At 32.7% G+C, this 13,517-nt stretch overlaps 1 protein-coding gene across 1 annotated transcript in view; it reads right to left on the bottom strand.

Moving 5' to 3' along the window:
* Positions 1-10,054, bottom strand: part of LOC143072057 (synaptotagmin-4-like) — a 43,156-nt gene extending 33,102 nt beyond the window's left edge. Inside the window, exon 1 of the mRNA XM_076246838.1 lies at positions 9,629-10,054. Within this exon, the coding sequence (XP_076102953.1) occupies positions 9,629-9,671 (43 nt within the window). The 5' untranslated portion in view covers positions 9,672-10,054. The remainder of the gene's footprint in view (positions 1-9,628) is intronic.
* Positions 10,055-13,517: the final 3,463 nt, after the last annotated feature.

Here is a 13,517-nt window from a genome sequence, read left to right as displayed (position 1 = left end):
GTCAATAGCTCAAGTCTCACACCAGTCATTTTCAATGCAGATTGCCAGGAAAGCCCTGGAAGAGTGTAATAATTTGCAGGGTCGAGGGAATAGTTCGTTATCCACTTCTTCCTGAAAGTTTCAAATACATCAGCTAATAATAGAACGTCAGTTTTTAGATAAAGATCGTGATATTCGCCTATATTCTTAATATTCATTTGATTCCATACCCGTTGCGCATGTTCATACTCGGTTTGACTAATTGTTTTCTCTGATAAATTGCTGTAGAATTTGTCTATAGAGGGTAATTCAGTTTCATTGAACCTTGCTGCATTGTCAATGTATTCGTAAGGATATGTTCCTTTTTTCAACAAAAGAGCAATCCGCTTATCATCATCAAATTCTTTTGTAAAATGTTTAAATGTTTCTTTCGGATTCTCCTTAGACATTGACGATACCAATTCCTCTAGTGAACAATTCAAAAACTGGTATGAATCGATAAAGCGCAGATTGGATAGGTTGAAACTGATGTACTTTTCTGCATTCGTGGCTATGCAGCCAATTTCTTCACTCTTGAAAATACCTATCGAGGAACAGATTAAATGTGCATCAAACTGTTTCAGGTTATGAAATATAACTGGCACGAATGTGTGTTCTTTAAAATTAAGATTGCAATCTCTGCATGAAGCGCCACGAAATTTACCTGAAACATGTGCATGGTCTCGAACGCGGATAGTGGAATCTGTAAATTCTTCCATGCAAATGTGGCAATGTGTACTTGATTGAAAATCTTCCTCATCTTCAACAGTCATGCACAAGGGTTCAGGATTGTTCAAAATAGCCTTTATACGTTTATTTTCGTCAAGAAGACTATGAAGGAAGTGTTCACTAACATTTTCACCTCTATATATTTTAGGTGGTTGAGTGTATCTGTCATCGATGCAAACAACTTGATAACCGTACCCGCATGGTATCAACTTTGTTAATTTCGTTGTGCTGGTTCGATTATCTTCTGGCTCTTCAGTAACCATAGGTTCGCAAAATGTTTCCATGTCAGCATAAATAACAAATGATGTTTGTAACTGTTTGGCGTGATCTTGAAATGTTAGTATATCGTCTACCCCCTTGGTGGGATATGTCACATGTTGAGCTTCAAATTTTGAGCAGTATTTTATATGTTTCTCTAAAGTATGTTCACTGGTGAAACCTGATAAACAGAATCTGCAATACTTATGACTGCGTCCCAAGCATTTTGTTCGATATAAAAGTCTATTGAGATCTGTAATCAAACACCAGTGACTTTTATTCCCACTTTTCAAATACAATAAGTCAACTTCATGATGAGCTTCTCTTAGACCTGTTACATGGAGGGGGAAAAATTCACCCTCTTCAAATCCTAACACCATTACTGAAATGTTATTCTGCCTTTCAAATTTACTCACAAATGATGGTGCAACGGGCAATTGTATACCTTCCATGTTCAATTCATGTTCATATGGGATGTAGTGATGCACTTTAGAAGGGTCACCTGAACACGTAGGATGTATGGATGCTATAATAGCATATACAAAACATTTTTCATCTAAGTTTCTTATGTTGAGTAACGCTCTGGTTGCAGCAAGAGTTCTTGGTAGGGGTATATACGATCCACCGCCTAAAGGTTTATATTTAGCTGTATTAATCTCAATGTGTTTAATATGATCTAATGACCAACCGCTCCCATTTCGTATATACTCATCAAAACTTTTGAATATTTTTTGATATGTCACATTAATATCATGTTCATCATCTATATTTGCTCTATCAACTAGATTCGATGTCTTCGAGATAAAATGTGCATTATTCTTTAAATCATTACCACCTTCACCTCCATTCGGCTTGATCATTTGCACAAGACAATTCATATACCACTTAATATGACCGAGTTCATCACACATCTCTTGTAAATGAGTTTTTACCTCATGCTTAATTCCAGATAAAAATGCTAGAAGATCATACTTTTCCCCATTATCCTCATTCGGATAAATGAAACGAGCTCGTGCTATTCCCAAGAGAGCAGACTTATCCACACTTTTATGTTTGATTGTAGTATGTGAATTTGAATCAGTGTTTCCTGAACCAGTCTGATAAGTTGTATGATCGATGTTGCTATGTTTAAACAAATTTTCCGCTGAATCAAAATGTCTATCACATTGTCGACATGGAAATGTACAACTGTTTCTCTGGTGTCTCTTCAGTTTGGAAGGGTGATCAAACAGAAGTTTACAATAATAACATGAATAGACCTTAACCGTAAGATTTGATCTGTTGTCATTATCAACACTCAATCGATCATTTAACTCTCGCAACTGCTGTTGATATTGAGGGTTACTGTCAGGATAAAGACGCAATAAATCCTCGCAGAAATGATCATCAGCCATGACAATTGTGATATCAATAGCACTTTCAACGTTTTATATATACTACGCGATCGTGGACTAGAACTAATAGGCGAACATATGTTATCTAAATATTTATTTTATTAATTAAATTTAAAGGTATACAGTGTAAATATACAAATAGACAATATATTATATACATATATAAATATAGACAAATTTAAAGAAAAATACAAGTGATTGATTGAAGTCTCCAATAGTTTTAAATAATCCACTTCTTCATTACAAATGAAATGATAACCATTTACTCTTTAATCTTTTGCGATTTTGCGATTTTTCCACATTTCTTAAGAATTTTTCAGGAGACATCTTGATAGCTTTACCCTCTGCTGCACCATCATATTCATCAACATCCATCCTATTTTCCTCTTGATTGTCTGATTTTGATCGATCTACAGTTTCTTTTAAATTTTTCAATTCTGTTTTTTGCAAAACCTGACCACTACCATGTTGTTTGGTTACATCTTCTTCTAGGTTTATTTCTGTTTTTATACTGTCACTATCTTTACCATCATATTCCTTTTCTTTTTCTTTCACATTAACAATTTCACATTGGTTGGACATATTCATCAATCTTTCATATTTCTCCTTGGGTAATAGTATTAACTCCCGAGTCATAGTATTTGAAAAAAGATGATATCAATGTTGGAATAATAACAATTATCTTCAGTAAACGTTTTCTCCTCAACTGAGGTGTTATATTATTAACTACCACAGCACGAATGAACTTTGCAAAAGTTGAAAGATTCCTTTTAACCCTCTCAGACAATGGTATGACGCTTTTTAGACAGTTGAATACTATTTCTACTAATAGTTGTAATTGTCTGTGGTCCGTGCTTTTTATGATTTGAGCAGATTGTTCAGGTGTAGTGTTCGCCAATAATTTAAGGAAGCTTCTACTTGATTCTTTTAAAATCATTTTGGTTGATAAACAATCGTGTCCTCCCCCGGAAAAGGATTTGCGCGCAACTGATATTCAGGGTTTGAACCTGGTGCTATATCCACTATCAAGCAATTGTATGGTCTGCTAATTGCACGTTGGTAAACGTCCATGAAAAAGCGAACTTGACCTGGAAACATTTGTCGAGCTAAAGATTGTATTTGCAGTGAATCTCTACCATTTTTGAAAAGAAAAAAGACGTGAGAATTCAAACTGATTGATCGCATAACCTTCCCCTTCTGATATAAATTTTGTAGTATAAAAATAATTGATGTTAAGGTGTGATGACTTAAAACGCAATAAATCTTCTGCATCAGTTTACAGTCCACTACTTCATCCATTTTATCATCAATGATCCATAATGTGTGTATATCCTTATCAACAAGAAAATCACTTTCATCAGGCAGTTCCAGTTGAAATGAAATGTTGGAGACAGTTTTTTTCAATTCATCGAAGACATCTTGCCATATGCTGTAACAGTAGTATATCTTCTGAGGTGGTATTGTAAACATTTCCTGAGCGTTCTCTAATAATCTTTTAATGTATGTAGTTTTTCCTGAACCCGTTGGACCGACACATATTGAAGTCATGGGTGTTTGAAATTTCACCAAACTCATGATGATCACCTCTTGCTCGAATGATGATTGTTACCATGTGTCTCATCATTTTAAACACTTTTTCATATGCAGTGTGAATAGGTTTTACCAATCACATTGAAAACAAAGATGTCGTTTGCTTGATGATTATCACTGAAAAAATCGTGAATGTTAGTTAGATCATACTCTCTACATAAGAGTGATAAGATGAAAATGCAATATTGACCGCATACTGATGAATTCTCACTCTGTAATCGTTTTTGATTTATTTCCAGAGATATCGCATTGTGTTCAAAGAATTTTAAGAAGTGACGTGAATAATAATCGGGAGAGTGTGCGAAGCTGTCGAAAAATATCCCTCTTCGTTCCTCATTTATGAAAAAGGCGATCCAGTGTGCACCATTCTCAAAATGATTTTCAGTGTTACAAATAAATCCCATGGGTCGATTTCTCACTATCTTAGGTATCTGATCTGCTGCAAATATACCAACAATTTTATCCTTCATTAGTTCATCACAATTAATCATACACTCCAATTGCATAGTGTTCATTCTTGAATTATGATGTCTCGAGTTTGAGTTATTTCAAAATATCCACTAAATTCACTATAAATGATTATAGTTGTTGGTTCAGTGAGGGGAGAATCAAATGTGCATTCCAAATTGACACGTTCATTCCTTTTCAATGTTAAATAATCTAAACCTTCAAAAATTGGTTCCAGTTGAAAGGCATACAAGGCATATCCTTCAGAAAAACTGTCTCTGTTTAATCCATTACCACAGTCTTGCAGAGTTTTCCCAGCAACCTCAAATAGATTGCGAAATGCAACAATGGATGATTCTCCACTTGACGAGTCAAATTTTACTCTGACAGGATTCCCGGAAACTGGCACTCCCTCAACTTTAAGATTTATTTCACTTAGGTGGCAATGTTTGAATGTCCACGGACATAGTGAGTAGTCACCTGCTATGTTTTGACTCCCCGTAAAGGCTATCAATACCTTATTGGGTCTATTATTCTGGAATATGTTGTTGAAGTTAAAACTTATTTGACCAGCTGGAAGTGAAATTGTGCGAACATCATTTTGCACAATGGGATATTTAGCGTTTACTGTCCTGAGTATAGAATCGTGGCCATATACAATGCCGGGGTGAACGTGGATCTTTGCTATTGATAGATACATATCTTCAATCTCAAGGTAATAATCAGCATCTTCATCAACCGACATTAGATAAAATTCTGGTCTCGATCTGTAGAATTTCACAGTAACTCCTACTTGATTTAATATGTAACGATTCATTGAAAACAGGGGATGGAAAATGTTTCCTTCAAGATCAACAGTTTTACCATTTTTTATGTATGCTGTTCTTCTGTAGAGCCCAAGATTTGATCCTGTGTTACAATCTGCATCATCCAATGTTCCTTGATGATCGTCTATCCATAATTGACTTGAGAGCTGCGATTCTTTAGCTTCTTTCCCATATTTCAATAAAGTTTGCATATAAGCTTTGTAAGGGTAAAATCCTGTTGAAGATGTGACAATTTTATTTTGAATTAAAACATCTATTTGATTAAATAATGCATGCAAAACATAGTTCACAGGCCCGCAATTAACGTCACTGCTATCTGCTATGGTTCCATCTCCTCTTTTAAGTCTTAGACGTACATGCATTGTTGATTTACTTAAGTCTAGATACTCTGTTCCACCAGATATGTGAAACTCTATTGGCGATGTCTTTGTAAAAGTTGCAGCTGGTCGAATATGTTCATATGTGATTCTTGTGACTGCAGTTTGATGACCTGGTAGATTGAATAAAGACAACTGACTTGGTTGCAGCTCATGAAATGTTTCAGGATTTATTTTAGCCATTTTGAATTTTACTGGAAAATATCCTTTTCAATTAGCTGATTCTTTAATCTTTTTTTCACACTCTGTACACTTCCTTTCTTACTGTTTGTTTTATTTTTCCTTCCTCCTTTCTTTGTCTTTTTCGTTTTCTTCTGCTCCCCTCTATGGCTTTTTCTATTACTGTTTTGTAACTTCCCACGTTTGCGTTTTATCTTTTTCACAGCTCGACTAATTTCCGACTTAGCATTTTCCACCTGCTGCTGTGCATGTGTTACAAGTTTAATGGGTGATTGCGCATGTGGTTTACTTTGTGGTAATGTGATTGGTTCCATGAAGCTAGCTGCTGAATTAGTGAGGGAACCACCACTCTGGATAGTTCTTCTGTATGAATTATTAAGATATGAATTGTGATGTTTGTCATTCGCTAGATTTTCATAGTACATTATCCATGTCCTAGGGTCTAGCACATATTGAGAATTGTTCAATTCCATGATTATCATGCAAAGTATGGATACGACCTGAAGTGCAGTGTAATCGACACTGGATTTTTTAAAAATGATGCATGACTCCCTTGCATGTCAGTAATAAAGAATTCAATGTCTCTTATTTCACTTTTCACCACTGGAATGTATGCAAGTTGATCAAAGTGGTAGTATTCAGTTTGAGAGCAGCAACATATTCGCTTCAATAAGGGTTGTTTGTTACCATCGACTATTACATCACCGCATATGTTTGCATATATATATAGATCATTATTTGATGATAATTTAATATCAACTAATGCGACTTTCCATTTTGATTTCATCACTATTGGCGTCTGAAGATATGTACGGAATTTGTGTGGTCTGTTATGTGGGTAAATGTCTAAATTTTTGTTACTGTTAATGACCATGTAAAAGCTCATTTTAAAAGTCAACAATATCTCTCTCAGGAATCCACTGACAAAAACGTTTATCCCAATCCTGGAATTTTACATAACCCTCACGTTGACCATTCCGCCTTCGCCATTTAAGCACTTTCTCAACAAACCACAATGCGTCAGCCTCCTTTTTCACACGCTGCAACTCTGTATAATTGAAATTGCCTACAACTTCCTTGTCCAAAAAATCTTGTACTTTATAAAAGATTTTCCCATGTATTAGAAATCGTCTATATATTTTAAATATTTCGGAGGTCCACTGTTGCTGATAAGCTCTTTGAAACGGTTTCTTCAAATGGCTCAGTCTTACCATGTCATTGATTTTAAAATGAAACTGTTTCCCTCTTTTACGTTGTACTTTTAATGTTTCTTTCTTTTCTCTGATTCGTTTTTCTTTGGGTGGAGTTTTAATATACATATATGCCCACAAATCATATTTGTTTTTCTCATTCACATCTTTTGGAGCTGTATTATTTAAACTTCTATGTGGCGTTGCATTATAACTTGCTACCAAATTTTGTAGAACATTGAGATAGCTATAAGTTCTATGCTTTGTAAAATATCGGAACATCATCCTCCGAAATGTCAAATTGACCCTCTCTGCTATTGACGCTTTACTACTGTCGGAATTTAAATAGACATGATGGTAAATGTCATATTTTTTAAACACACGTTTCAAATCTTTGTTTTTGAATTCAGTTCCCGCATCTGTGGAAACCTTCAAAGGGATTTTACCATGTTTGAAGATTTTTTCAAATGCATCAGCTACTGTCTTCCCAAACTTGTTTTTTAATGGATAAATCCATAAAAACCGTGTGAAAATATCGATAACAACCAACAGGAAACGTGTCTTATTGTTATATTTCTGTATGTTGGATACATCCATAAGGTCAGCATCGTATTGCTCATACGGTTCCGATACAATTATTTTCACTCTTTTAATTCTACGTTTTACAGGTTTTTGTAAATTGTAGTCGTCTATTTTTTCCATCCATTTCCTGATCTTGTATACGCTTGGTACATTTCCATCTCTTGATGTCTTCAACGTTTGATAAATTTTTTCAGCACTTAGGTATGCTCCCCCATTTGCTGTATTGTAATATACATTCCTAAGTTTTTCATCTAAATCATCATTTTCCATTGTTAAAAATAGGTTCCAAATCTATCATTTTTTCAACTTTATCTATTATGCGAGATGCTCTGTGCGGTGTTTTCAATATAGTATTTTTCCAATCTGTTGATTGTAAAAATGTAAGTTGATAGTAGACTCTCACATTATCTGGAATATTTGATTGTCTGACTAAATTAACAAAATCGGTGTACACTTTATCTGTTTCTACTTGATAAAAAAAATCCCATGCATTTCCTCCACTTATGTGTTCCACTTGATTTTCCTTCTTCAGAATGTCAAAAACTGACTTTGCATATATTATATCGAATATGTTATCAAGTCTGGCTATATTTTCACATGATTCTATCTCATCCATGTTTTATTAATAATAATAATAATTTATAATGTATGATATTTTTGTTTGGGTTAGGGTTAGGGTTAGGGTTAGGGTTAGGGTTAGGGTTAATTATTATATTTACCAATTAAACTTTTATCAAATTAAAGCTCTCAAATTGTTTTAAATGTTCCTTTTACTACTTCCATATCCAGCATATCAACAATTTAAATGATTGGTAATGCGTTAAATTGTTTAATGAAATGAAAATTTTTTTTAAATGTTCAATTTACTTTTACTACTTCCATATCCAGCATATCAACAATGTTAAATTGATTGGTAATGCATTAAAATTGTTTAATGCAGTGAAAAAAAAAAATAAAAACATTCTTTTATATTTTACAAATTAAAAATCAATATTTTGATATTATCCAACAAATATATTATGCAATTTTTGCTGACGGGGGCAAAATTTTTGTCAACGTGGCAAAAATATTTGCTGCTGCCACACAATATATACTACTCGTGTAATCATATGCCTAATGGCGGTGTTCTATAAATATGAGATCCCAATAGAGATGAAATGTAAATATTTGAAGACACGTTGGTAACCCTATAACAACTGCCATTATTAATATTTAATGTATTTTCAATTTTACGATCATATTTTATAGTTTTTAATTACTAAGCGCTCATTCTAAAACATTTAAAATATATATATACTGTTCATGTATATAATAATTGAAGTAAATAGCGTAAAATATTATGCATGTTGCTTTGTTAGTCGGGTACCTTGGGGGAAACAAAAACAAAACAACTTGTCAAACAGGTTGGATCGTGAAAACGGATTTTGATTTCAGCATTTCTGCAAAACATTCAAAATCGATTAAGATTATTATCATATGCCTTAATAAGACACCAGACTAAGAAAATCAGCAGTTACCAATAGTTACATTCAAAATCCTCAGAGAATATAACTTAGATTGCCTTTTTAATCTTATTTCGGGACACTAAAAAACCAAGGAACTTGAAAGCATGAAAACGAAAGCACTTTCATTTTGTGAGCAACAGTTAAAACAGATGCTTATTATATCATGTATATTTTTCTAAATAAGAAAAACGACTATGAAACTCTCAAGTTTCTCATGATAAAACCTTACAAAATATGCATATTGAAGTATCTGTTGAAAAAGAAGTGTGATCTTGTGTAAAGTATATACAACAAATAAACAAATAGAATTATTTGTGACATCATGCTTATTTTATGTCAGTAATGTACAAATGTATAAGAAGATCACACTTATATTGTTAATATGGGTATTTTATTTAGTCTATTATCCGAAGATGTTCAAAAACATATCAAAAAGACAAAGTATACTTTCATGAATAAGAATACAACAATATTACTCTTATTATTATAAAAAAATGAAATAATAATTGCTATATTAATAGTTCCACTTACTGTCTTTATGCTTTTCATTAATATGATGAGACGTTTTCACCATTTTCACTTTTTAATTTTCCAATTTACAGCTTTATTTCTACATTATTTCTTGGTCATTCTAAAACAACAATTTAGTTAATTTTACAGCATCCGTATGTTCAATAATGGCAATCGATTCTTAGAAAAATCTTCGTGCGATAGTCTTTGACGTAAGTCTAGTTATTCCAAGAGGACAGCGGCTCTGCACATGCGTACTTTTGAAAAGAAACTGAACAGCAACAGATAATTATAACGTAAATAATTAATTCAAATTAAGCATAATTAGACTTATTAATAGGACACATAAGTTATAGGGGGTAACTTTATTTTGCTTTGCTTAAGTGTTATTCACACAACCAAATATGGAAATAAATAATCGGAGTTTAAAGTTTTTACCAATTAATATGTTTCTTCAGCAGACGACAAGCAAAACAAATTGTAACATGCAATTTAAACATATATCACTTGATCAATGAACATTTATTGATTATCATGCCTAACATCCTGAAGTATTCCATGAAACCAGAAAATCTAATGTATTTGATCAGTGTGTAAACAAAATTGAATAGAAACTCAAACTTCCATGACGATAATAGTGTTGGAGTTTAATTAAAGCAATTTGGAAAAAATATATCAATTATTTACAACTTTAATAGAAAAAGTAATATTTTTATCGTCAAAGCAATATTATTTTCAGATTTTGAAGAATTTAAAACTTATTGGTAAAAAGATGCAGAAAATACTAAGTGTAGGATTGTTTTTGTGATATATCAGGCTAGTGCTGCAAAATGAGTTCACACTACAATGTTTATTATAAAATTATTAAATTGACATATATCAAGCCAGTCCCAGACATAGGATGAGTAGTGTACACTGAGACGATACACCAGTTTCCATAATGTATAAACCGTATGGAAGTTTGGGAATTAATGACAGGAAACATTGCATAAAATTAACAATTTGATTTTGCTTACATGATATTCCTCGGTCAAGAGACTGAGTTACTACAATTGTTGGTTGATAGTTACAGTACTTGTTTATGAGGCGCCGTTTTACTATTTATTCCTTATTTTCTGATATCAAAAAATATTTCTTGATAGCAAAAAATAGAATTTCTGATATCAAATAATTGAATTTCTGATATCAGAAAATATTTTTTGATATCAAAAAATATTTCTTGATATCAGGAATTCAATTTTTTTTATATCAAGAAATTCATTTTTTGATATCAGAAATTCGATTTCTTGATATCAGAAAATAATCTTTATTTCTTGATATCAATAATTCGATTTTTTTTATATCAGAAAATCATTTTTTGATATCAAGAAATACATTTTTTGATATCAGAAAATGATTTTTTGATATCAAAAATTTGAATTCCTGATATCAAGAAATGATTTTTTGATATCAGAAAATCAGAAAAATATCAATGATTGCCCTCTGTGTATCAATAAAAGCTTCCGAGCTCACCCATGAGCCCTAACATTTGGTATAGTGTTTCGGTCTTGTTTAAGGAAAGAATATTACAGAGTTTGGCTTCATTAGTTCTAAGAAATTTTGTATGATTGTGTATCTCACACATTATTTTTTTTAAGGTTTATAGTCAACAATTGTATTTCTTCATTGAAAAACAATTGTACGTTCCAGTTTCTTTTATACGCAATTGTTAGTTTCCTCTGAAACAGATTTGTTCAACTAGGTTTTTGTGAATTTAAGCTCAAGTATTTGGTAATATCGTTTTTTTAGGGTTTTTTCCAGTTGATGATGTTGCGAATTTAGTAAGTCAATTAGTTCTGTTTAGTATATAAAAATCAGGAGATGTGGTGTTATTGCCATTGAGACAACTATCCACCAAAGCCAAATGAAATGAAGTGGATATAAGAAATTATAGGCAATCGTTCGCCCTTTAATAATGAGAAAACCCAATACCGTAAAGTGGGCTATAAAATGTCCCGGCATGAAAAATATGAAAATATTTATTAAGAAAGCTAACGACAATTGTATATCCTTACAGGCTTCTTACGTGGGACAGACACTGGTGTTTTGTCATAACATACTGTAAGAACAAACAATTTATGTTTTTATTAGTATTAATATTGATTTAGTTATCGGTAAATTCAAAGCAAACTGAATATTATTGTCTTTTTGTTGATTGAATATAGAAGTATCTGGCCACGTCCACTCTGTGCAGTATTTGTACTTGTATTCATCTGATGAATTAAGCCTTTATCAACGGATTTTTATAGTTCGTTCTTATGTTGTACTGTTACACCCTTATCCTAGGTTAGGGGAGGGTTGGGATTCCACTGACATATTTAACACCACCACTATTCTGTATGTATGTGCTTGTCCCAAGTCAGGATCTTGTAATTCAGTGGTTGTCGTTTGTGTATGTGTAACATATCTGTTTTTCGTTCATTTTTTTTCTCATAAATTAGGCCGTTAGTTTTCTCGTTTAAATTGTTTTGCATTGTCATTTCGGGGCCTTATATAGCTGTCTATGCAGAATGGGATTTGCTAATTGTTGAAGGCTGTACAGTGGCCTATAGTGGTTAATTGCTATGTTATTTGATCTCTTGTGGAGAGTTGTCTCATCATACTAAATCTTCTTTTTTTATATATAAAAATCAGTAAAAATGGTCTTTATTCATCAGATCGATACAACGAACAAAAATAGCTGACAAAAAAACACAGACTGGACGTGGCAGTAGAACAATACCAAGAAGAAAAAAAATACAGATGGGAAAGCATTCTCACCTTCTTACAGCTAGCTCAAAGCCAATAGCAACAAACATTTCTTGTATTTTAAAATATTTCGTCTATTTACGTGACATATTTTTTTAAAGACTGCTATAGCATCTATTATACTGCGCCTTCAGTGGCGGATCGAGAACGTTTTAAAATAGGGGCCCCACTGACTGCCATAAAAAGGGCCCACTACAGTAATGCTTCAGTGATTCCCAATTATAAACAACCAAATTCTTGCCATGATATGTGTGACTGGGCCATCTAAATCCGCCTATGGCCTTGTATTTAAGAATTGAATGCTCCTTTTTATAAATTCATTGGGGTATAAAAGCGTTGACCGAAGTACATTGTGTATGCAGTGCGGAAGCCCTTCCTTCTAAAAATGTGCGCACGGTCAAAGCTTTTACAACCCTACGAATTACAAAAAGAAGCATTCGATATTATAATCACATTTTAGCTAGGATAATAAAAACACGATTTCTGTCAAGTTTTTCTTTAATTTACATGTGCACTTTATTGTGGGAGTTCGGGTCATCACGAATGTTACATTTCATTGTGTAATGAAAGTTAATTTCAGAAGGACGCGAGATTGCTGTTAGCCATTCAAAATAACATATCATATAAATGAAACATACATGCAATGCAATTATATATCCTTTAAGTTACATTTATTTTATATGAGCCTTTACTGTGAAGTATTGAAAAATGTATGTAAAATTTCTAAAATACCTTTATTTTGAAAGCGTTGGTCTTTCAAATTTGTATTACACGACAGTCAAGAATGGCACAATTCGTATGTTCAATTTAGGTAGGTACATGCATTGCATTAGATATATAAGGCGAAAAGATCGTGTATTACGTCAGTTGAACCTGAATATAATATCATCAAGCCATCGTATCTAAATCTTGAACACATCATTATTTGTTTTCGATAAGTCAAGTTTTGTTAAACATTTTCCAGTATTTAGTTAATTCTAAGGTCGACTAATTCTTTCGATTGGGATTGTTCGTCGCAAAAGTAAATACTGTGTTATATTTCATTATAATTTCAAATATCTTCAATATATTGTCTTGTTGTGCATCGGACTCGAATTGTGTACTTAGTTTCAAATATTGTTAA

Source organism: Mytilus galloprovincialis, chromosome 4, assembly GCF_965363235.1.
Source record: "Mytilus galloprovincialis chromosome 4, xbMytGall1.hap1.1, whole genome shotgun sequence".
NCBI lineage: Eukaryota > Metazoa > Mollusca > Bivalvia > Mytilida > Mytilidae > Mytilus > Mytilus galloprovincialis.
Note: the sequence above shows the minus strand (reverse complement) of the source record. Positions and strands in the feature narration are given on the sequence as shown.